At 30.7% G+C, this 25,210-nt stretch overlaps 3 protein-coding genes across 3 annotated transcripts; 2 read left to right on the top strand and 1 right to left on the bottom strand.

Annotated features, from left to right (window-relative positions):
- Positions 1–5,490: 5,490 nt before the first annotated feature.
- LOC149059022 (uncharacterized) lies at positions 5,491–7,842 on the top strand. The gene has a single exon (XM_089218528.1). It carries the CDS (start codon positions 5,491–5,493, stop codon positions 6,823–6,825), a length of 1,335 nt encoding a protein of 444 aa, XP_089074654.1. The 3' UTR covers positions 6,826–7,842.
- A 5,459-nt stretch (positions 7,843–13,301) lies between these two features.
- On the top strand, positions 13,302–17,222 carry LOC107166329 (uncharacterized). Its single transcript, XM_015514931.2, has 3 exons — positions 13,302–13,514; positions 15,223–15,290; positions 15,803–17,222. The coding sequence occupies exons 1-3, from the start codon at positions 13,512–13,514 to the stop codon at positions 16,857–16,859; spliced, it is 1,128 nt and encodes a 375-aa protein (XP_015370417.2). The 5' UTR covers positions 13,302–13,511; the 3' UTR covers positions 16,860–17,222.
- A 374-nt stretch (positions 17,223–17,596) lies between these two features.
- Hn (phenylalanine hydroxylase) lies at positions 17,597–23,914 on the bottom strand. Its single transcript, XM_015514935.2, has 8 exons — positions 23,763–23,914; positions 21,980–22,099; positions 21,388–21,574; positions 21,119–21,281; positions 20,724–20,920; positions 20,233–20,495; positions 18,115–18,344; positions 17,597–17,954 (listed from the first exon to the last, which is right to left on the bottom strand). Exons 1-8 carry the CDS (start codon positions 23,802–23,804, stop codon positions 17,795–17,797), a joined length of 1,362 nt encoding a protein of 453 aa, XP_015370421.1. The 5' UTR covers positions 23,805–23,914; the 3' UTR covers positions 17,597–17,794.
- Positions 23,915–25,210: the final 1,296 nt, after the last annotated feature.

Raw genomic sequence — 25,210 nt, 5'->3', positions numbered from 1 at the left:
TTTGATGGTTACCGGTATTTTTCCTGAATCGAAATTTTCGAATCAACTTTTTCCCGAATGGTATTTTTTTGGAAATTCCGTATACCCTAAATCTTTTTATAATAATAATTCTTACTCTGCATTTTTTCCTACGTAATTTTTGACATTCCCAATATGTTTTTCCATTGACTGGTAATTTAGAACAATAGAATGCACGTAAATAAAACCACCACAAATTAATTTTATTTCACCCAAAATTTTAATTTCAGCCATGATGGTAATTGTTAAAGTAAAAATAAAACAATTTTTACAATAAAACACACTAGGTAGTTCGAAGATGGAAGTAGAACGACTGCCAATAGTACGTGAATAACGAGAGTACGAGACTACGATTACAATGTAATTATGATATCGGTGTAAAATAGTGTAAAATACAAATCAGTTTGAATGTTCGTGTAACGGTGGTGAAGTGTGATAAAGGCAAGATACCCGTACTTTTTCATAAATACTATCTTTATCGCCGCACACGTCACCCGCGGTCCGCGACAATATTCAATTTTGAAATTTTTATTTCGGGAACAATAACTGTCGGCAAAAACGCATTCGGAAAATAAGGTTTCAGAATTTAGGATTTTCGAACAAAATACCATTTGGGAAAAAGTGCATTTAAGAATTTCGATTCGAGAAAATAAGCGGGTACCATAATCATTTATATAAAGACTTTTATTACTAATATAATAATTTTAACAGGTATCTTTAAACTACTCGTTAAAATTTAAGATTAGGTACATCAGAATTAATTTTAAAAAAAATTACCTAGTAATTTAAGTAAAATAGAATGGTTCTCGTTTGAAAAAAGAACAGATAGTTATACCTCACCATAAGAAACTGCTTAAATAGCATCTAAAGTGTCAAGAATTTGACAAAAATGGAACCTAATTGTATTAGAAAATTCTAAACATTAATTTGAATAAATTCATTATCATAAGAACAATTGGGGTGAGCATGCTTGGTGAATCATCATTTATACAGTTTTACTAACTGTATTATTATCTAGACTTATTCATAAGTCGTGCATTTATATAATTACATATTCACATATTAAAAAATAAGTTAAGCAAAGAACATATAAGAATATAATTTATTGATAACTCATGATTTTGAGATGAGTTAGTGCTAGTGGTCTAGCTCCTATTGTCTCTAGTGGACGACCTCTTTTAAGTTGACGTGACTATGCGCGTAGGACTAAGATTTAAATTAGTTTATTTTATTTTTTAAATAATTAAATACGTACTACGTAGTTTTAGTTGCCTATACTCTATAATATAGGCTCTATAGTCTGTATCTTGTGGAGTTAATTACATCTAACTCGGTCAATAAGTAATAACCATATACGTGAAATTATTATTACATCATTTAAATAATACATCGTAATTTATAATTAAGTGTGTTAATTATTGTTTAATCTATATTTATAAATAAATGATTATTGTCGCTCGAGGCGTCATTACTTCAATATTGTTTTAAGTGACTTATACTGAGTTATACAAACTAATATGACCATGGTTATCATTACATATACGATATACCGGAGTCTAAAAATTTCCATATATAACTTATGACAAGGAAAGAAGACAACTTCAAATCTCCGACCACCTCGCTGAATTATTACTCAACCCTGAACCAATCAACGTCTTTAGAATTATACAATTTTTATCAGAAACGCAACTTATTGATAAATTGTAATTGTATATAACAATGTATAACATGTCCTGTTGTTCCAATAATATTATTATATGATTCTTTTCTTTTTTTCTTACTAATTAATATTATCTATATATTGTATTATAGCATATTATGAATATTGTAAAAAGTATTGTTACGTCTAATAGTCACAGATGCCACGGATAGTTTGTTTAGTAAAAAAAATATTCCATAATATGCTCTTACTAAAAATCAATTATTTTTGAACAATTGTACCAATCGGTGATAAAATTTACATACATTAATATTAATTTACTTGTTAGTAGTTACATTGTCATCGAAATATAAAAACGCAATCAAATCATAATCAAATCTACAGGTTATCTTATCCGAGCAATTGTTGTTATTTTCTAATCTACACTAAATCAATCACTAAATAAAGTGTTATATTTATATTTCCCCTGGTGGTAAATATATTTTGTGTTTATAATAAATTCTGTAATTATACTATTTATTCTACCTTATATATATTCGTACTTTCATTACTTTTGTTCAAACAATATCCCTCAACACTATTTTATAGATCAAGTTAGTATGAAAAATAAATTTAAAACTACAAAAACCATTATTTATTTCGATATGTTATTTTTTATCAAAAGTTGAATGAAATTCGAAAAGTTTTAAATTCTTTCCAAATATTATCTAAGAAATAATTTATAATTCATGCTACTTAAAGATTTTTAGATTATTTCATCTGCTTCATCTCAACTCAGAAGAAAACAATTAAACTAATAAATGTCAGTATTTGATTGAAGTACAATATGTTATCATTACTAATAAGGTTATATCTTTAAAATTATCAACAAAATTTAAGGTATAAATAATATATATAGGTAAACAAATAATATATTTATAATGTATAAATGAATCTTGATAAAATTGTAACGTTTTAAATATTCACAAACTTGCCCTGAGACTTTCGTATTTCTATACATGAAATTACGATTCAACTCAATGTCCAAGTACAAAATATCTCCACTTGAAAATCCTTAAAAACAAAACCTTACTGATTGATCAAGATTTTTTTATTTCTTTTCTGAAAAGTATACATACATTATCGCATCAAATTTCACAACAATAATACAAATGTTTCGTCTGACACGTCTATCGTTTCGTTTTGGTGTCAGCTATAATATTAATTATTTAATACATTATATTATATTGTACACGGGTATAATGTTTATTAGTGTATTATATGATGTATTTACAATGTCCAGCCACTAACCTTGACACGAATACCGGAAAATCCAAAAAGAAAAACTGAGAAGCAAATTACCTTTACTTTCACCAGAGAGGCGTCATTCGGGTCCTGACGACGATGATTGCGCAACAGCCTCTCGATGGGGTATGGTCTGTTGAACGTAACTGCCGCCGCAGCCGAGATTGTTGTCACTATTACATGTGATACAATTTTGACGTTAAACCCTGTCCGACTGTTATTTTTCATAGAATAATAATAAAAATGGCCAATTTGATGCTGTAATCGCCGTCACATTATTGCAAAACAAATAATCCCGACGGATACGTCTTGTCAATAATTTCCCGAAACAATATCTTCAAACGTATCGATAAATCATAATATAATGGCGACATGGTTTTGAGTCTGTCCCTCACCAACCTCCTTCCTCTTCAAAAAAAAAAAAAAGCCAATAACAATAATAACACGATTTTGTGCAGATATAAAGTAATATAACGTTTAATAATAATTAAATGAACTAGTAGAGTACAACCCTATTAACGCCATGCGGAAAAACACATCCAATCAAACAAACGTCAGCGATGTTAGATTTCGTTAGCACTATTAGAGTTATATCATTATACCTACTTGAAGTGATTATTTGATTTTCGAGTTCTGAGAAGGTGTTGCAAAAAAAAAAAAAAGAGAAAAAAATCGTTTGATTTTTTAAGAACAATAAATTTCATGAAATATTCTAATTTCGTCACAGCTTGCGAATTACGGATGAGTCGGTCCAGATATATAATATTAAATACAACAATAAAACAATTGAATAACAGTAAACTGTGACTTATTGTGTTTAAAGTCCACGAGAAAGAGAAATTTTACATTTTCCAACGTCTGGGAAAAAATTCAAATAAAACTCATATTGACTGGTCACTATATCGTTAACGGTTATCTATAGTAGTGATGTTGCACTGCTATGATATTCGTCATAAACGTTTCACTGTTTCAGTTATAGGACGGTAGTGATGCTATTAAATGTATTTTGTAAAAATACTGCAGTGCAAGGACTATCTGTCCAATTTAAACATTAATATACCAAGTAAACTTTGTCTTTCATTTTCGTGTTGTGCTTTGATTTTATTGTTTTGTTTGTTTGTAGATGTTTGTTTTGATAATATGGTGGATATTTATCATCGATTGTATGGTGGAATACAAAATCGTTTATGGGTAGGTGTTTTACATTTTAAATGCCAATACATTAGCATCGCTTCTTTGGAACTACAATGCTAAACATTAATACATGCATTATGTATAGTTATAATACGAATATTACAATGCATGGGTAAATATTCATTTGAAACACCACCAACCATACCCTTACATATTTTCATCTACACTTTTTTGATATAATAATCATCATAATTCGAAAGAAATGTAATTTGAATATAGGTATACTGTTATTAATAAGAAGTAAACAAAAATGTTTTGTAAATTTAAGTTAGAATTCATTTTTAATGTAATTAAAGTACAAGGGTGCTTGGTTCTTAAATGCCGAGTTTAGGACTGGGTGGGAATTGTTTAGCACAATCCCTAAATATTTTATACTTATACATAACCTATTATAAATGAACACAATATGTTATCTATTGAGAATTCCATTAATTTTCAAAATAGTAAAACATGTGATTAATGTCTGTTTTTACATGTCCAAAATTCTATCATTAAAAAAATAATTATTTTGTTGTTTACATACATCTAAAAAATATCTGAAATATACTAAATATTCTGTACATTTAAAATTTTGTTTTTATGAATTAAACATAACCATTAAGAGCAAATGCTCATAGATTATATGAGACTAAAATACATTTAATTTAAAGTAATTCTTTTTCTGATATATTCATGTTATTTTGATCACAAAATAAACAAATATTATTATTATAGTTATGTAACAAAATATTTCTTATTCCAACTGTTATATATTTACGTATCAAATGGTTTGTAATCGATACATTTTTTTAAACAGTTTTTATTTTCTATAGGTACCTAATAAATTTTACCATCTGGTGTTAAAATTGACTTAGTTGCTCTCAAATTTAAAAACAAATAAGTATATTATTAAGTAGGGCCCGTGAGCGATTAACTGTTATTAAGATTAACCAGAAAATATAATGTAAGCCCACTTAAACCGTTAATTCAATTTTCTTTGAAACTAATCGTCATTCGAAATCAGGCGGAGATAATAGTATGGTAGCAACAGCCAACACCAGAATGAGTCCTCCGCTTTAAATTTTTTTGCAATTTACGTTATGACGTAAGTAATACCTATATATACTCGTTCAGCTCCATATCGGGTTACAGACGCTGTCGTTTTTCAAATTTTAATAGTTGTAATTGTCTACACTATAAAGGCATAGGTGCACATTAAAATCGACGAATCATAATGAAAAAACATAATTTACTACAAACATTTATAGTATATTATCATTGTTGATTATAATTTCAGAAACGAACGAGTAATAATAACAGTTCCGGTTCACATAAAAAAAATACACCACACGAAAATGATTTACAAGATTATCGAAAAACCCGTGCACGCGGACACCTTCTCGACGCCGTCTACGGGTCAAGTCAACTATCTCGAGGAGCCCGATGCACCAGATGCACCTCACAGGACACGTGTTAACGGTAACCAGACGGTACCATCGACTTCCGGGAACCACGGACGCGGCCGCGGATTAGCACCCGTCGACCAACGCGGTCGTGGTTATGGTGGAGATCGTGGTCATTTGCGCGATGAAAATCTCTCAAAAGGGATTACCTCACAGGGTGTCCGTATTGAAGGCGCCCGACATAAACACTACGGTGACGCCGCCGACCACGGACGGCACCGTCACGTCGTCGACACGTACAATTATGGCCCCCACGCAAACGGTGCGGCCATGCAACAACTCCAACACCACTTCCACGGACACCATGTCAACGACATGTGGCATGGCAAGCAAGCTGGTGAAAATGTTAAGCACATAGGCGATGGCCACAAGCACGGCCACCCTGTCGAAGTGATGCATGGACACTTTGGCGACGTGTTGCGCGTGGCGAGTGACCTGCACGAGCCCGGCGGCATGCACTTTAGCGAGCATAAGCCCATGCACGTCGGGCACCACAGACACGCGCACTTCGGTGATCATCAACACGTATACTTTGGCGACCACAAGCACGGCAACGTCGGCGATCCCAAAAACAGCGGGCACTTGGGCCGTCACAATAGTTTTGAGCACTTTGGCGGTCACAGGTTCGAGCACTTCGGCGGTGTTGGTCGCGGGAACTTTGGAGGTGCGTGGCGTGCGAAAGACACGTCTAGTTCAGGTGTCCGTGGACAAAATCAACGCGGTCGACCTTCTGGACCTCCACGAGCACACCAACATATTGACAACCCGCACAGGAACGTCGCTAAGTTCGGTAACGCCGCATCACACGGTCAATACGGCCACAGTCCAGCCGGTGCGGATTTGCCCGGCCCGAAGACAGCTTATCGTGAGCTCGACGAGCATGGATTTCCGCGGCTACCAAACGGTCACAAGTTCAGCAACGCCGTTTACGGACACCACAGTACGGGCGGCTATCAAGTACAGGAAAATGTAGCGGATTTTGAAGGCATGATGCCGACCGCGGTCCCACAACCACATCCGGCCACCACCGCACAAGTATTCCAGGTTGACCACAACTACCCTTCCCCGGCGACGGGTGTTGGCGGCGGCGACACGCTGGATGGGATGTCGTCGGTTTCCGCTATCGCTTCACCGCCGACCGTCGACAACGTTTACTACACGCTCGATCCCGTCGTGCCCTACAACGACGTGTCACTGCAACCGCAGCGTGAAATCATTCGACGTTGAAGTGCCGAAAACAAAATAGTCTCAAAACGGCTCAGGGTCCAAGGTCTATGCTAGTTCTATCATATCTACGCATTATTTTTAGCTTTTTCTATAAACTATATTTTGCAAAAAACGACATGGTGAGCTTATCACTCCACGCCAGGTCAGGTATACGATGACTATCTCTATTAATTTACGATTTTGTTTTAATTAAAGGATCAATTGATCTATTGACATGAAAAGACATAATTATTATACAAAATTAATAATTCAAAAAACAAATAACAGTTGATTTTTTTTTTTTTGGGGGGGGGCATGTTTACATTTAGTATATGTATTTTTGTAATTTTTAGAGTTATGAGTTATATGTCAACTATACCAGTACATTTAAAAACGTGCACACACGAATATAACATAATCTAATTAACTACATGACTATACACTAATAAAATTGTATGGGGGAAGTGTATGTTGGTGATTTTTTAGGTTTCTTGATTATTTTTATAAATATATATTAAGTTTAAAAAGTAGAATAAAAGATTCCCTAATGTACCCCAAATTGTATTTCTGACATCTAAACCTTGAATAAGTTTGTTTACAAAATACTACTTCATACCTCAACTTTTAATGTTTCAATAATTTTAATTTAATATAAACTTCTGCTATCTGTTTGTTTTTTTTTTATCTTATCAAAATCAAGGCTTTAAATACTAAGGTCATAAGTCTAGTACTGTTTTGGAGGAACATTTAATTTTAACACGTTTTGTATAAATGTAGCAAGGATTTGTTGCTAAAAACTAGGGTGTTCACCCATCCAGGAGCTTCCAGCACCGGCTGGTACGTACACTCAGATCGTTTTCGCAGATGATCTGTTTTAAATGCAAAATATTAGTGACTCAATTACCTCTACGTTATTTAAAAAAAGTTTATTATTGTGATCCAATTCTCCGGAGTTCAATTTGATTACAGGGCATTCTTCGAAGAATTTTTAAAATTTTGTCACTGCTAATTATTTGCATTTGACGTTATAATATGAAATTAAAAACTTAAATAAAACTCAACATATTTAATTAAAAATTAGATATCATCTTTATAATTCTAAATCTGTGTGTATAATTGTATCCATAAAAATTTATGAATTTAGAATATTGACATTGACGTGTCAATTAAATATTAATTCTATCATAAGATGATTGAAATATTGCATGATATTATTTTAACCATATCTTATTATGTTTACGTAAAATCTATAAATATATTAAAATATAAAATTATAATAACACTATATCAGTGAAGTTAATTATTGTACTTTTAAGTGGTTAACGGGAAATTGAGAGGATCTGAATGTTGAATTTTTTTTTTAATAATTTTTTTAAGTGATTCTTTCGAATTTTGTATTAGTTTTATAATAATTAGTAATAATGTAAGTAGTTTTAAGTAGGCCAGGTACGTAAGGATCAATATTTTAGCTTTAATTACGATAACACGATATTCATAATATATTGGATAATGTATATGCAAGCATAAATGTGTTTTTAACATGAAACCGTTCGGAAGTTGATAATGGTTATTTCTAGTTTTGTATTTAAGACAATAATTATCATAATACAATAACACGACCTTGACAAGTAGACCAACGTTAGCCATCAATAATCTAGCGTGAAATCGATAATATTTATATGCGCACTTGTTTAACGGTGTGACAAAACGTCTAGTGCAATATTTGCGTTAAGAATTAAGATTAGATGTATAGTTTTTCTGAGTTCCAAAAAATGTTTTAACTTCGGAGGTCAGGTACATAGATATTTCGTAATTAAACACTGGACAATAGTACTGGAATATAATAAAAAAAAAAACTCTGATATAACAATAATTACTATTTTTTTAGATTTTATACAACCAACAATAATAAAATCTGTTGTATAATATATGTAAACTGCCACGTATATATTATTATAAAATTATATTTCTATAGTGATACAAAATATATTGAATTTGGAGTACTGTTAGTATTATTGTATGGGTATAATAAACAACAAGAATAAAACGAAAATTTGTCACGGCAAAAGAAGTCATTTTTCTCGAATTGCATCTGTATGTGCATGTACAACGTAAACAACGTAGCAAATATAATTTATTATATGATCACTATTTTGTAACAAGTCGATAAATTTTTCAGGGGGAAATTTAGAGAAAGTGCAAATGGTGAATATTTAAATGATGTTTAAAATAAGATGTGCCATGTGGTGTGAGATGTGAATGGTGCCATGTGCCCACGTGTGTAGATATCTACCTCCAAGAGTCTTCTAGTAGATAAGCTACAATTTTAAATCCCAACATATTATACAAAGTAGAAGATAGATAAAATTTTTACACCGAATATCCCTTACTAAGCAAAGTAAGTTATTTTCGTAACGAACTAGTACATAAGTATTTAAAAATCATATAGAAAAATAAATATTAATGTATATAACAGCGTAATATTTATAGTAAATATTATTAGGTATATACTTTATATTATTAAATTTAATGATTTGTTTTTCCTTAAGAAAATTATATATTGTTATGGACACACACTACACGCTTTCACAATATTTTAGTATTTGATACTTTTTAAAGTGAACAAATGTTATTAGTACAACAAAAATATTTTATAATAAAAGTACACTTCTTGGTGATTTTGTGATTATTTAACAAACGAAACAAAAACACAAAAGAATACATTTTCACATATAACACACTCTTTATAATTATTGTATTATTCATTAAATTGTATGCCAATACTGTTTTTGTAAAAAATATAATATGTCCTTAACAAAAACCAAAAAAAATGTAATGAAAAAGTGTAGGTAGGTAGATAAGTACTTGTTTGGCTTCACTCGTGCAAGACAGTGCGTTTTATGTTGCTTAGATAAGAATTTGTATTGCATTTTCTATTGTTAATAACACTGAATTACGATTTTAATGTAAAATTGCAATGAATTATAATTTTGAAATATCTTTACTTAAAAAATTATAAACTAACAGTAAGTATAGTTCAATGACCTATTCGGTTCTCCGTGCGTATTTATTATCTTAGTTACCTGCCAAACCACTAGATTAGGTTAAATTAACCATGAAAGGAATACGGATAATTATTAATCAATTGCAATAATAAAATGAATAAAATTGTATATAGGTTACATTTATCGAGAATAAGATACAATTATAGAATATACATAGATACAACATTGAAAACTCAATGAATAGCACGGAATAGATTTTTAAATAAAAATTATATTCTTAGGCAATGATAATGAAATATTTATTATATAAATTACATTATTTTACCGAAAAACAATTACATGTCTGTTTTTAACGAAAATTAAAAATCTATAGAAACCTTGTGGCTTTTATTACATTTTTAAACGTTATGACACAACAAAAAAGTTTTATCAATATTTATTGAAAAAAAAAAATTCTAAACAAAAATGTCTTATGTCTATAAATAGCTAAAAATAATACTAAAAAAATATTCGTACAATTTTTATTATAGATTATACGAAATCTAATAATGTAAAAAATGCTAGTATAAATATAGATTTAATATTATTTTTATTAATATTAATTATTTTATATATTAATATTATATATTTTATTAATTATTAAAATTTTTAATTAATATTATTTTAGATTATTTTTAAGTTTCACCGAATAAAAAAAAAAAAAATGATTTTTAACAAAAACCGATTTTGTGTCACATTTTTCTTAATTTTTTTCTCTGATGATTTCTAAAAAAAAAAAATCTAAAATGTGAATTCTGACCACTCCAAAGTAGTAATTAGATTTACCATATTTTCATACCATTAACCATCCCCATAATGGAAAATCTAAGCACTTTTCTACTACTCTTCGTGTACAGTGTGTAAACAAACACACAAACGCTTATCATTGAAAAATCAATGCTTGCCATACATGATAAATTTATAATACATCTCTCTGTTTAAAATCTGAAATTACAGACAACGGAAATATTTTTGGCTAAATTAATTTTCTTTTTTACTGTATTCAAAAATAAATAACCGTTTAAATGTGAAATTTCCAACAAATATTTATGTGGAAGAAATTTCTAGACATCATTTTCAAAATATTTTGTCCCTATTTAGAGTATGTATTTATAATCCCGGATTAAGGGGGGGGCAGAGAAGGTTATGGCCCTGGACCCACAACGGATATCAAACAATAGTGAGCCCCTGGCAGATAATATAGTTTTTTTTTTTTAATCAAAAATACTTGGATACAATACATGATACATCACTAGTGTTTGAAAATTTCCCGAAATATTTCAAAATGTGTGAAATATTTCAATTATCATTATTTTTGTAGTTTTGTCTTGTAAAATATTAAATAATTAATCTAAATAAATTAAATACCTCATTAGTCATTGACACACATTTTTTTCTCAGTTTCAATGTATAATAATATGTTGTACTTTTTTGCTGTACCTATTATTTGATGTAAAAAAAATAAGGAATGGGTAGGTATCGTATATTGTATATGTACCATGAACGTGGTTACTTATATAGTTATATACTTAAATGTTAAAAATCAGATCAGTATTTTCTTGATCATGAATCTTTATGACATTTATTTGTATAGGAAACCAGTACTTAGGTATATATTATAAAGATCATAGTTTTCTTACTAATAATCAACATGTAATTATCTAATTAAATATAACAAAAAACATAATAAAAATATTAAAAAGAAACATTAAAGCCCTGAGTTTTAGGAAATCAGTACTTAGGTATATTAGTATATATTATAAAGATCATATATTTTTTGCTAATGAACTTGAAATAATATAAATTATAATTACTGTAATCTAGTTATCTCTTAAATTTTCGGGAATATAAAATTGATAATGCAGTAGGGCCAAATAATGAAATAATTAATAAAAATTCAATATTTCACAACTTAGTGAAATATTTCATGAAATATTTCTCATACCTACTTCAAACAGTATACATCACTTTTCCTATAGGCTAGCTAGCTATATTAATAATGAATAATAATATGTTATTACTTATTATTATTACGCTGTCGTAATATCGTCAATATCTTCTATTTTTAGCAGAATGATAATTGTGAAGAAATGGTATTGATACGAATCCAGAGTACTGTGAATACCGTCAATTACGTATTTACGACGGTTGAAACATTATTACTAGGTGTTATATAAAAAATATATACTTATATAGTTATTAATTATTAACCGAACAAATTTTATTTACGTTGTTTTTCTTTGAAAACAATACAAGTCTTTTACGTCACACAGTCTTTAATTGAAGTCACTATAACATTAAATGATTTACCAGTAGTTAGTGATTTGTGTGTGTTTTTACAAATAAAACTTGTCAACTTATAACTTATAAGTATTGAAATTTGAAGTAAAAATGGAATATGAGTGGCTGTAAAAAGTATTTAAGTGGTACTCAGAAAAGAAAAAGAAGGAAGATCTTTTATCTGCTTTTAAATTAAAATATAATTTTTTTTTTTTTTGGTCTCTTATATTTATTGATTTATGGGTGACCAATATTTTGATTGTTTAGCTCCAGGCTCCAAATTATCTTAATCCAGGGACAGGGTATTTATAAACTTTAAATTTTCTCTTCCAGCCAACCCTACCCGCTACCCGAAATCTAAATCAAAATTGTCCCAGAGACCTTCTCGAAAATTGAATCATACAAATTTAAGATTTATGTAAAGATAATTCTACTATGAGCTTTCTTTTTCACCGCCACATCATTGTCATCTCTCCCTCAAATTTACTTTAAAAAACTTTCGACTTTTCTTATAATTTTTTTTATTATTATTTAATAAAATAGTTAATATCATGTTAAAAAGCTTTTTATATACTACTTAGATCAACTTATAAAGAGTATTATAATACAATATTATATAGGTAATATATCATTAGAGTAGATGGTATAATACACTGTTTCAGGAACTAACAATTATGATATTTAGACTTACTCAATAACAAAGTAAATTTGAAATCGAAAATTAAATATATATTTTTTTAACATTTTTAATAAAAATGTACTAAGTAAGTATTTAGAGTTTAAATTGAAAATATTTGTATTAGCTAGTAAATTAGACGGTAGCAAGAATATCAAATATTAAGCTATCTCAGGAATAAGCATAATATGCGCATATTGGAAATACCATTACATACAGTCCTATCGTCCATCGAGAGTAATCTTCTATGTTAAAAAAAAAAAAGATTATACAATTTAAAAATAACAAAAAAAAAAAACTTAATATGATAATATAAATACATCGTATTATTATGTTACATACTATATACCTACGTACGGAATACCACATCTGCAGCAGCAGCGGCGAACCGGCATGTGACGTAAGCTGCAACAGGCGTCCGTGGTAGATCATCCCCTCTAGACCTTTAAACGAACCGGAACAAAATTGCCTACATAAAACAGCACGCGCTGCCGTACGACACGTCTATTATTACTGCGCGGTGTTTGTGTTGAGAGTGTTTTTTTCGCCCCAAATCTATTGGTTTTCATAGACGCACATAAAAACAAAATCGTAACGAAACGTCGCCGTTCCACGTTGTTTTGAATTGTTTTTTTTTCTCTCGAACCGTTATCAGTTCGTTGATGGTATTTCTCTAAGCGCAATCAAGTGTCGTCCACCCATAGGAGATGGTCAGTAAAATACAACATTAATATTATTTAATTTTATGTATATTAATGCGTGTCCTATTTATTTTTTATCCGTTTAATACATCGACTGCAACAGCTGTTTTGCGCGGACACGTGCTTCTGAAAATATTAGGCACATCAATACATAATATTATTATGATATGCAATAATTCATTTTTTTTCAACCAAGACAAAAAAATAATATAAAAATTTCCATATTTAGTTGTTACTGTAATTTCGGACCTATTAATGATGCGAGTTTGGTCAACCAAGTTCATTTTTATTTTTAGATATTTAAATAAAAGGTTCGACTGCTGCCGTCTTCTACTCCCGTTCAATTCTTTACCTAGGTATCTTTTAATTTCATTAAGTCAGTTTAACAATGTAACAAGATATTACGAAGGTAATAAATTATTTTCTAAAGATCTAGATAATATCATTTTACTTAATTAACTTGGTTTCTAATTTTATATTATGTTTGACTATGTAGTCTATAACTATATTTTTGGTGTACTGTTTATCATCTTAGGTGCCATCATAAAAAATATTTATTTTTTAATTAATATACTATTTCTACTTAAAAATAAAATGTGGTTTGGCTGTTTACAGGAAGAGTGATTATTTATTAGTAATTTATCACGATGCAATCGTACCTACTAGATTATAGCATAAAAGTTGACTTAAAAGTTTACGGGTACAACTATTTATTTACTATTTCGTGGACCACAATAACTATAATGTTACCATGTAACCAAGTAGTATTCTTTCATTTGGATAGCTTGAACACGGTCACTAAAAATCAATATCAACTGCCAAACATGTTGTAATTAACCACTCGTATACATGAACCAAGATAAACAATTTTTTTTAATATCTTCTGAAATGCACGACAGGTATTAAATGAACAAATTAACAGCTTATAACAATATTTTGAATATCATTCATTTTTATGTTTTCCATTATTGTTGAATGAATTTATTTTAAATACCTACCTAGGCAAATATAAGAACGTTTTATTCAATACACAAAGCAAATATTGGTCTTGATGACTTGCAATACTAAATTAACATGAGTATCTATTACTAAGTATTTTAAATTTTCAACTACTGATTTTCTTTTTTCTTAAACTGTATAAATTATAAGATTATAAAGTTAATAAACTAATATTTTTAAAGACATTCTTTTTTTAAGATTTATTAAAATTGACCTAATCAAAGTTTTTATACTTTCATACCAAAAAAATTAATATTAGAATTAATGACTGAAATAAGTAGCTATAGATTTTTATTATAGTTAATATAGCATAATTTATAAAAAAAACTAATATTAATATTTAGTAATGACTATAATAATTCATACCTAAATAATAATTTTCGAAATCATTCTTGTTGAACTTAATAAATACGTAAATAAAACAGAATTAAATTAGATGTAATATCTAAAATACGAATGTGTTAAGGTTTGTATCGATGTTTTTTTATATTTTAAGAAACGAAAAATATAACGCTACAACGCATTTTAAAACACAGTTTTAATGTACCTATATATATAAAAAATTTAATTCGATTATTTAATGTTTTATTGATTCATTAAATTTGACTTAAACAAATAAAAAATTACAGTGTGAGGTTACACTTAATAAAATATGTAATCGTGAAAGATTAATAAATTTATCTTTAAACAATATTAATTGAAATTGTTAATGTTTCAGCTTGTCGGGGCGTTCATCTTAACTCTATTAGCTTTATTTTGTTTCGACGGTTCTTTTGGCGAAGAAAGGTGAATTTGTTGTATAATATATTATAATAAAATATTATTTTTAGTATCTACCTGAGATATTCTTTACCGGTGCCTATATCTTTACACACGAGTTAAATATTGTCGAAGCGATAATAATATCATTCGTTGAACGTAGAAAACTTTTCCGTTTACCGTACACTTTTGGAATTAACCAATACGTTCTGTCTTGTCAGAGAATCAAATATGAAACCAAAACAGAGGAATAGTAGCATTTATCGTAGTACCTATGTATATATATAACTTATAAGTTGCGTTATAGTAAATAGTAATAATGACTCTAGTGTTTTAACAATTATTATTTAAAGGTCATTTGTTTTTTTTATAATTCATGAATATGTTCTACATTGGTATCATAATATTATATTATAAACACGGCCTCAATATTTATTTGGCAATTATTTTGAAATAGTGTGAATGAATATCAGCACCAGGTAAAGAATCGACTATTGGTAATGTGTTTAATGACGAGATCGGACGTTCGGTTTTAATAGTTATCTAGGCCATGGGGACTTCTCGTCGGGTGGAGATCTGTCATCTTATCACCATTCGGGTGGCCATAGCACTCACAGCGGCCACGGACATGGTGGAGGAGGCGGCGGTGGCGGCGGCGGCGGTGGCCACGGTGGCGGGGAACACATTCACAAGGGTGAAGTGATTCACAGGCACGTGCACGAGGGCAAAGTGGAACACATCCACAAGCACGTGGGCCACGCCGAACACGATCACAAACACGCCGGTCACGCACACCACGACCACAAGCACACGGGCCACGCGGGCCACGACCACAAGCACCACGGCGCAGCGGAGCATAAGCATTCGCATTACGGCAAGGCCGAACACGGTCATAAGCACGTGGGTTCTGGTGCACACTCGCACAAGCACATCGGCGCCGCTGAACACTCCCACAAGCACCACGGACAGGCGGAACACGCGCACAACCATCACGGGCAGGCGGAACACGCGCACAACCATGTAGCGCATGCGGAACACGGGCACAAGCACACGCTGCACGGTCAGCACGGCCACAAGCACCAAGGCTCAGCTGGTCACACGCACAAGCACCTCGGGCACGCCAAGCACTCGCACGCGCACGGTGGACACGCGGACCACAACCACAAGCACCACGGGCAGGCCGAACATTCGCACGGGCACCACGGCAGCTTCGGCCACGGGCACGAGCACCACGGAAAGTCACAGCACACGCACGCCCACCACGCTCAGGCATCGCACGGCCACAAGCACTCGGGTCATCACGCGCACTCGCATCACCACGGCGTCGACGGTCACGGGGGCGGCGGCGGAGGAGGCGGAGGCGGTCACGGCGGTCACGGCGGACACAGCGGTCACATAGGGTATCTGGTAAAGAGGAACGACGGCGTGCAGGCGCCTGCGGAGGGACTGAGCAAGTACTATAAGGCACCCGTAGCTGCCGTACAGGAAACGTCAGCGCCCGCGACAGTCCCGAAACTCGAGGGTGTGCCGTTGGAAGAAATGTTCAGCAAGGTGGAGATCGCTGATTACGGTGGCACAGCTGGCACGACCGAGTGAAGTGAGTGAACGCGATCAATGATTAACACTTGACGCGATCAAACTTGTTATTCGTCTACGTTTGCCACGATATACCCATTGTTAAAATAATACTATAATAACTTTATACCATAAGAATGTTATGATTTTTTTTTTTTTTTTTTACTTATAAATATTATTTTATTTATGTATACTTTTTTTGTGTTATTGACATACATTACTTAAAAAATACAATATAATATTATTATATTATGTGTTGTTAATATTTATCTTATCATATGGATATAGTAATAATAATATGTACGTGTTTGCATCACAAAAGGATAATAATGTTATATGTTATACAATATTTTGTAATGTAAATAAAAATAACACGTTATTATACGCACCGTCTCGATAAATTGTTATTCCATCACATGGGCACAACAACTAATTTGAACACAGTAACGAACAAACATTGTGTATAATATGTGTAATGTGTTTGTGTGTATATTTCGCTAAAACTAGGTTTTCGTAGCGTGAAGGAATGTTTTTTGTCGTGAAAACATTGCGCTCGTTCGGTTTCATTAAACAAAATTAGTCAAGGGTGGTTTTGAGTTGTGCAATATTATAACAGGTGGAAATTGGACCCAATTAACTGTTGTAACTCGCGTTGGGCGATTGCGTAACGCGGTATATCGCTGTCAGAGCTGTGGAAATGCGCCTTTTCCGACGGACGCCTACTGCACCGTATTGTATAAACGACAACGTACAATAAATAACGATAGTAACAATCTAACAATATAATTACGATAAATACGACACAACTGCAACAACATTATAACAGCAACGTCGGCATAATAATAATAATAATACAATAATAATAATAATAATATTAATAATGGGACATTACACTATTATCATATTATACACATAATACACATAATACACAGGTAAAAAAAAATGCATTTTAGTGTTCAATCCATCTTGTTGAGCGTGTAGCGCAATATCTGTAGCTCGTTGCTGATGTTGTTGGCCAGCTCTTGCAGTTGCAGTTTCGAGTCCAGCACCTGCACGCTCTGCGTGTACGGGTTGTAGCGGATTCCGAATTGTTTCGGTATCGTCTTTGCAAATTTTCTGTAATCAAACAAAACAAAAAATACATATCATAAAACACTCGAGAAGTATACGAAAATGCCATTCGCTGCTGATAGTGGTCAGAGTAGTGGAGTGTATCGGTGCTGATATTTCTAATAATTCTACTAATGTTAACGCTTTTGTTAATAATGCTGCTCACATAAGTTTGTCTTTGACGTCGTCGAAGCTCTCAGCGACGAAATATGTGGGCTGATACTCGGTGATCGGATAATCCTGGTTGCCGGTCACCTCGGGATCGAAAGACTTCAGCTCCGGTTTGCCTGACAACGAGTATTGGAGTTCACCGATCGACGACAGCAGTCCGGCGCCGTACGCCTTCAGCTCGCCATTCTGACGGCACAGTCCGAACTCGACGGTGAACCAATAACACTGCAACGTGATGCGCATGATGTTATACATAACAAAATATATTATAAAAATAGATACATTTTAGGCACATTTTTTTATATTCCACAGCGTCGTTATTTAGCAAAAGCGTAACATATTATATCCCCATTTTTTTTTTTTTTCAAATGAATATATTCAGATTTTTCTGATTATTATGATTTTTGGAATATTAAAGTGGGTATATTTCAGTACAATATTTTGAATAATTTAGAACTTGTACACCACAAAAGGAATAAAGGAGTACAGTATCAGGCCAGACATGTCACAGTAGTACAGTTTTTTTTTAAAAATGAGAACCAACTTAAATATTAACCACCTATATATTTTTAAACACGTGATTTTTTAAAAATGAAGATGAATTCCAAACAGAAATGTGTATTAGTAGTTTCTGCGTTAATTTAATGTAAGTATATACTAAGGATAATTACAATCATTAAATGGTCTTACAAAAATAAAATAGATTTAGTTTTGAATCTACTATTTATTACGTTTATTTCTAATTTCGAATCAGACACATCAATCACTTCAGAAAAGTCACCTGATTAACAACTAACAGGAAAAAAGGTGATAGAAAAGAAGTTGATAATCACCTTGTGTACAAGAGTATAAGACAAATCTAAGTATTTGTTAATATGGCCCTTAAATTATTTAAAAGTTCCAAAAATCATAATTTGAATAAATTCATTGTTAAAGGATAAATGGGGGTGTGTGAGCTTGGTTGATCGCCCTATAAAAATGTACATATTGTGTTTGTGACAGTTTACAAAAACGCATGAACGACCATGTAACGCGTGCACATATATTTTTGTGCGTTATAAAAGAAAATTAATATCTCAGTCGATACGCCACCATAACGATATTACGATATCGAATTCTTATAATCTATAAATTGCACGTGAAAACTATATAATATATATTGTGTTCGGTTTGATCGTTACGCACTATCTGTATATAATATATAGGTAGGTATATATTATTGTTATTTTATTATTTACTATAATAGTATTATTATGACCCGGTCACAATAATATAATATTACATATGTATATATATATATATACATCGTAGGTAGGTAATGCACAGTAAACTATAAGCGTTTAAACGTGTCATGCCGATTCGATGGGAAATAATCATTTTCATATTAAGCCTATTCTCGTATAATGAAATTATTGACGAAAACATATTTTATTTGAGTGAGATTATGCTTACATTTTAATGATAAAAAACTGATTATTGTGGTAAGTAGGTTATAATAATGTGACGCGTGATAGCATATAGATTTTTTTATTTTGCATAAATAATTATAACCATAAAGAAAATTTTTCGTGTTTGCATATGGTAAATTCCGTTTTCAAATATGTTAACGTATTAACTGCTTTAATGTACCTAGGTTTTGGAGCCTGGCGTGGTAAAATTGGCTATAGCCTCTAACTCGTTAACTCGTATTGAGGTCAAGCATCAATAGTCGTCACTAGTATGGGTATTCATCCAGGTTTTTACTGACAAATCCTAACCCCACATACCACCTGTCCCAAACCAACCGTGTTCCCTCTGGTGTAAAAAACAGGTTTATAACTATCAACCAATGGCCTATGTTTTGGTGGGCTGAATACGAAATATGCCTAGGTTTTATTTTTAAAATAAGTGAAATCTAAATTGGATTGTAGTCGATACCAAGCTTGTATCATAGAATTTAAATTATCAAATTTTAACGGTGTTTCGATTCATAAAAGAAAACCAATGCGTGACTGCAGTTATTAAATAAATCTACGTAATCATTTCAGCACAACGAAACATAGTTTTTATGGTCAAGTGCATGATGTGAATGATGTGCATATATATACGCATTGCAATGTCCATGTATATTTACCGTGGCCAATTTTTTAACGTAATCGTCGGGGGCGCCAAGCGACGCCAGTCCAATTTCTTGAGAAAATTGTGCAAAAGCTGGGTTAGCGAACAACGGTACATGGCCCAACAGTTCATGACAAATGTCCGGTTCAGGCGTGTATAATGGTCGACTATGGTGTCTGATGTATTGTGTGGAATGGAATACTCTGAAAGCTAATCCGGCTAAGAAGTCTCTGGACGAAAGAAGTCCACCAACTGGTCTTAAAGTAAATCCGGTACTGTCTGCAATAAATAAAATTATAAATATTACAATACGTAAAAAAAAAACATTCATTTTCATCAAATGATTTTTTTATGCAAATATAATAGATATTATCAGTATTCTATGTTTCTATCTATATTCTACAGTATTAAAATCAAATTCTAAGTTTTAATTTTCAAAATATTATATTGCACACATCATAACCCAAGACATATACGGTAATTATTATAATTACTATTATTTATTACCCTTAAGAAAATTGGAAATATCTTCGAACTGCGGTATGCAGTCCTCTCGATAACCACAGTTTTCAACTAACAGGGGAAACACGTGATTATATTCATTGCACGCATGCGTCGGATACAATTTAGTTAGTTCTCTGAACACGGTACCCCAAGTCTTCACTTCTTGTTCGGTGTACTCGATATAAGGTAATGGATCTCCACTGTTAACAAAAAAGTTTTACTTTTTAAGTACGGTGTTATACTTGACACTTGTATATTATATTGATAATACATAATGTGTGATATTTTTTAATAATAATTCACGAAATTATTGTAATTGTATAATTTATATAATAATTGAATTAATTTTTTACTAGGTACTAGTAAGTTGTATAAACATTATGCTATCGGCTACATACTGTCTATAATTCAACGCGGTATCTGCCAAATACTTCCTCCTCATTCTGTACACAGGATCCGTGAACCCGGGATGATCGGCGTTCAGTTCAGCTCCATGCGATAGGATCTGATTGGCGTACTTATCCAAGTCCCTAATCCGCAACGGGAACCACGGAACGTAATCTACAAGACGACCACCGAGGTTATAAAAGAATCACAATTTACATTTCGCGTGAGTCCATATCCCTCCATCCGCCCCTCCCCCTACAATCATCCCGAAAACACTTACTGTCTTTCACTTTGCTGTCCTTGAGTTTATTCCTGGACACTACCGAACAGTATGTCATTGTGCCCTTCAATATTTCTACCACCTTTGGGACGTTACCCCCGGGCGCGCATTCGACAAAAAACTCATACTGATCCGGTATCCTGTCCGACGACCGGGATTCTATATGCAACAGGTTCACGTTGTATTCCTGTACAGGACATAAAAATCGAAATCACTGAGAATTTTCTTCTATTATTGTTATTATTGAATATTTAAAAACTAGTATTATTATTTATAGGTAACTGGTCAGCTTTTTTCACGTACTATACAACGATTTGAAATACACAAATAGGAAATCACACATTTTACACTTCATGTTAATTCACTGTCAGTTATGCGACGATAATAATTTATTATTGCATAGTCCTTCGCTACGTTAAGACATACTATAAAATATATCTCGAATAAACAAGTGCCAATTGGTATCATGTACATGTACTTTCGATCCATTAACAGTGTTATTATCTGTTAATAGTCAAACGTCTTACTTAATTGAACTAGTAAATTAATGTGATGTGAAATAGCTATTATACGTAAGCTGTAAATTTATTACCTTGAAGAGTTTTAATGCCTTAGCCAGTGTTCCGACGCTATCATTTCCCGGTGAAAATATCAATGTGATGGATTCTTCATCAATAGGAGCTATATATGATCCTTTGCGTATCTTAGGTGTCTAAAATAATGATAAAGTTTTTTTTTTTTAGTTAATTATTTATATGTCAGAATATAACTAAATATGAATTATTTTAAATCAATACAACGCTTGTTCGTATATACTCGTTTCACACATGTTATATAATTACAGAATGTAATATTATTATTATATTATAGGTATTCATTTAAAATATAGTTATTTCTATCGATGTTAATAAATTCCATCTCAAAAACAGATTCACAAAATCATTAATGCCTTGATGTCCCATCATAACGCACAATATATTTTGGAAACAATAATAAAGTTAAATAATATTTAATTTCTTTTTAGTAGGCATAATTTAACCAAACAAAATAATACAATAATTACTTCTCAGTATGTAATAAGGAAATAAGTAAACAAATAAGGTAATATAGATAATTTATAAATAGTAATTTTTTTTTTCATCGTAGTTTCTAAATCCTACCATCATTAATTTTAAAACTTATGGATAGTATTATGAGTATATATTAACTATAAATGGATAATCAATGTATAAGAACAGACCTTTAGTGTATTTTTGCTGCGTGATAAAATAAAATGTTTATACCTACCTATAAATCATACGTAACGAAATCAATTTTGCAAATGTCCAAATGTCCAAATTAATATTAATACATAATATAGTCATTTATTCATTAGTACTTTATTGAACGTAGATAAATGAATTATTTAAATTCATTATTATCAAAACCGATTTAAAAAGTTTAAGAGTTTAAATAATATTACATATTACACGTATAGTTCTTGCCACATAAAAATTAAGTAAGCAGTAAGTAACAAAAAAATAATTATTTTTTATAGTATGATGACCAGACGTACTTATTTTATAAGGACACTACTGTTTTTTTGGTAACATGTCCTACTGTCCTAAATAAATGGTCGAAGTACCTACACTTCAATGTACTTATTTTTTAAAAGTTTTAATACTTTGATATAGACTATATAGTGTTAATATTGTAACCATGGTTTTAGATTTTTACTAATAATAATATCATGAAGGCTAGTCTTCATGATTAATATAAAAATAATAACATCGAAATCTATCTCGATGAATAATAATAACAATCTATTATCACAGTTTTTTTATTAAGTATGTATTATTACATATAAGTTTTGTTTTTCATGAAAGTCACATGAGTTTAGTTATATAAAAACACATATTTTATTTTTCACTCTTAGTAAGATTAAAAATCTGTGATGCATATTTATGTTTAAAAATAAATAAATGAGTTTAAATAAAATTGATGTTATATTGTTAGGTATTTATATTGATATAATATATGATTATATACACATAATATTCATTAGCCTATATTATTATGTACTGTTTTTTCTTTTTTAATATCTGGTCATCATAACTATAACGTATAGCATAAGCCAAAATAATCAGCCATACACAAAAAAAAATATTGAATAATAATTATACATTAGTTTTAATTGAATTGTCGTAAAACTGCTAACGTAGAGTAAATATTTTCACTATAAACGGTTAACGAACCAATAAACTTCAATAGAAAATAAAATAAATAATAAATATTCTAAAAAAAAAAAAACAATAATTTAATTTGAAATATGAAATAAGATTTGTACCTATTGTATCAACTATAAAAATAGAATATTGTTTAATTGAAAAACTTACCCCCAAGTTATTTTCTATCACTGTAGCGTGTCCGTTCATCATGTATAAATGTAAAATTACAAGAATAAATGTTTAAACAGAAAGTTTTAAACCTATCTACTCAAACGACAGACAGATAATGCTTATTGTATTTGTATGTTAAAGCTAATATATAAAAATTCAAGCATTAAACCCGTTTTCTTAAGCCAATTTTCCCCACCCAAACACAGTGTGATGCAATATTGTTATTAATTTATATTCTTATAGTAATCATTTAATTGATAGATGTGATCATAATTTCGTTCTCATTCCGAGAATAACGTGATTCCAAGATTGATGTTTATTTGACACATATATAGTTATTATCTAAATACAAATATATAACATGGGTACCTAATTATATGTTCTATGTCTTTACAAGTCCTACATTATGTTAATTATTCAATTTGATTCAAAAATGCACGATAAGTTCGTTCGTATTTTTTTATTAATAGATATGTATAATGTATTTGGTGTAAATGTTGTTGCGAAAAATTAAAAACTACTTTCACAGTCGATACGATGCCTATGATGCAACTAATATGCTTTATTGGTGGTATTTCAAGGTAGATATTCTCTGTTAGTATCTATACGAAACGGTAGTCAACTTGTATAAATAATGATAAACCATTTAACTATCCACAATTTAAGAGCGGTTCATCATCATAATTCCAGACTTGTTTCTTATGCCATGAATAAATATGTAAATTAATTCATTATAATATAAACTACACTTAAAATTCAACTATATTATAAATACATGTTTAGATTTAAAGTGGACAAAAACGTGTATAAGTATAATGGTAGCTAGTAGGTATGTTTTTCTAAGAAAAACGATTTTTAAAATTGAAAAAGTTCGTCATAACTCATAACTTATTATAAAAATAACCTGAAAATATAAAGAATTTATTAAAATTAATGTTTATAGAGGTAAGCTTTAAAATTTAAGAGACCATTATAGGTTAGTGACCAACTAACATGTAATAGGTACTATTAAAATAATTTCAAACCATATTTTCAATACTTTTATAATTCATCAAGATTATTGTTTTGGAGTGCTGCTTAATATTACAGGAACAACTGTTACAATAAATAAATAATTCCATCATACTATGTATGAGTAGGTACCTATATAAATAATGTAAAATATAATAACTGGTTGATACAAAAATTTATCGTTTTTGCAAGTTGTTTAGAAATACCTACCAACCTAATAATATAATTAAGACAGCTGAAAAAACCAATAAATAGTTATTAAATATATATTTTGATATTTTGCAAAGAAAAAAAAATAAATCTAATACTAATATTTATATCATGGGAGGAAATTTAAAAATAAATATGATTAAATCAAATGTTATGAATTATTTGATGTTATTAATCTAAATTAAATGTAAATCATGTAAAAAAATATAAAAAAATCTTCATCT

This window comes from Diuraphis noxia, unplaced genomic scaffold (genome assembly GCF_037042655.1).
Source record: "Diuraphis noxia isolate RWA-SAM2 unplaced genomic scaffold, SU_Dnox_SAM2 contig0002, whole genome shotgun sequence".
In the NCBI taxonomy this organism is placed as follows: domain Eukaryota; kingdom Metazoa; phylum Arthropoda; class Insecta; order Hemiptera; family Aphididae; genus Diuraphis; species Diuraphis noxia.
The sequence above is the reverse complement of the archived record's forward strand: the minus strand, read 5'-3'. Positions and strand labels throughout refer to the sequence as shown.

Bases quoted from the DNA above. Each gene is read 5' to 3' on its own strand.
- LOC149059022 (XM_089218528.1), top strand. From the start codon at position 5,491: ATGATTTACAAGATTATCGAAAAACCCGTGCACGCGGACACCTTCTCG.
- LOC107166329 (XM_015514931.2), top strand. The intron at 15,291-15,802 runs GTGAATTTGTTG...CGGTTTTAATAG, and splicing joins GGTTCTTTTGGCGAAGAAAG to TTATCTAGGCCATGGGGACT.
- Hn (XM_015514935.2), bottom strand. From the start codon at position 23,804: ATGATGAACGGACACGCTACAGTGATAGAAAATAACTTGGGG. The intron at 22,100-23,762 runs GTAAGTTTTTCA...TCATTATTTTAG, and splicing joins TGATAGAAAATAACTTGGGG to ACACCTAAGATACGCAAAGG. The intron at 21,575-21,979 runs GTAATAAATTTA...TGTCCTGTACAG, and splicing joins AGGCATTAAAACTCTTCAAG to GAATACAACGTGAACCTGTT.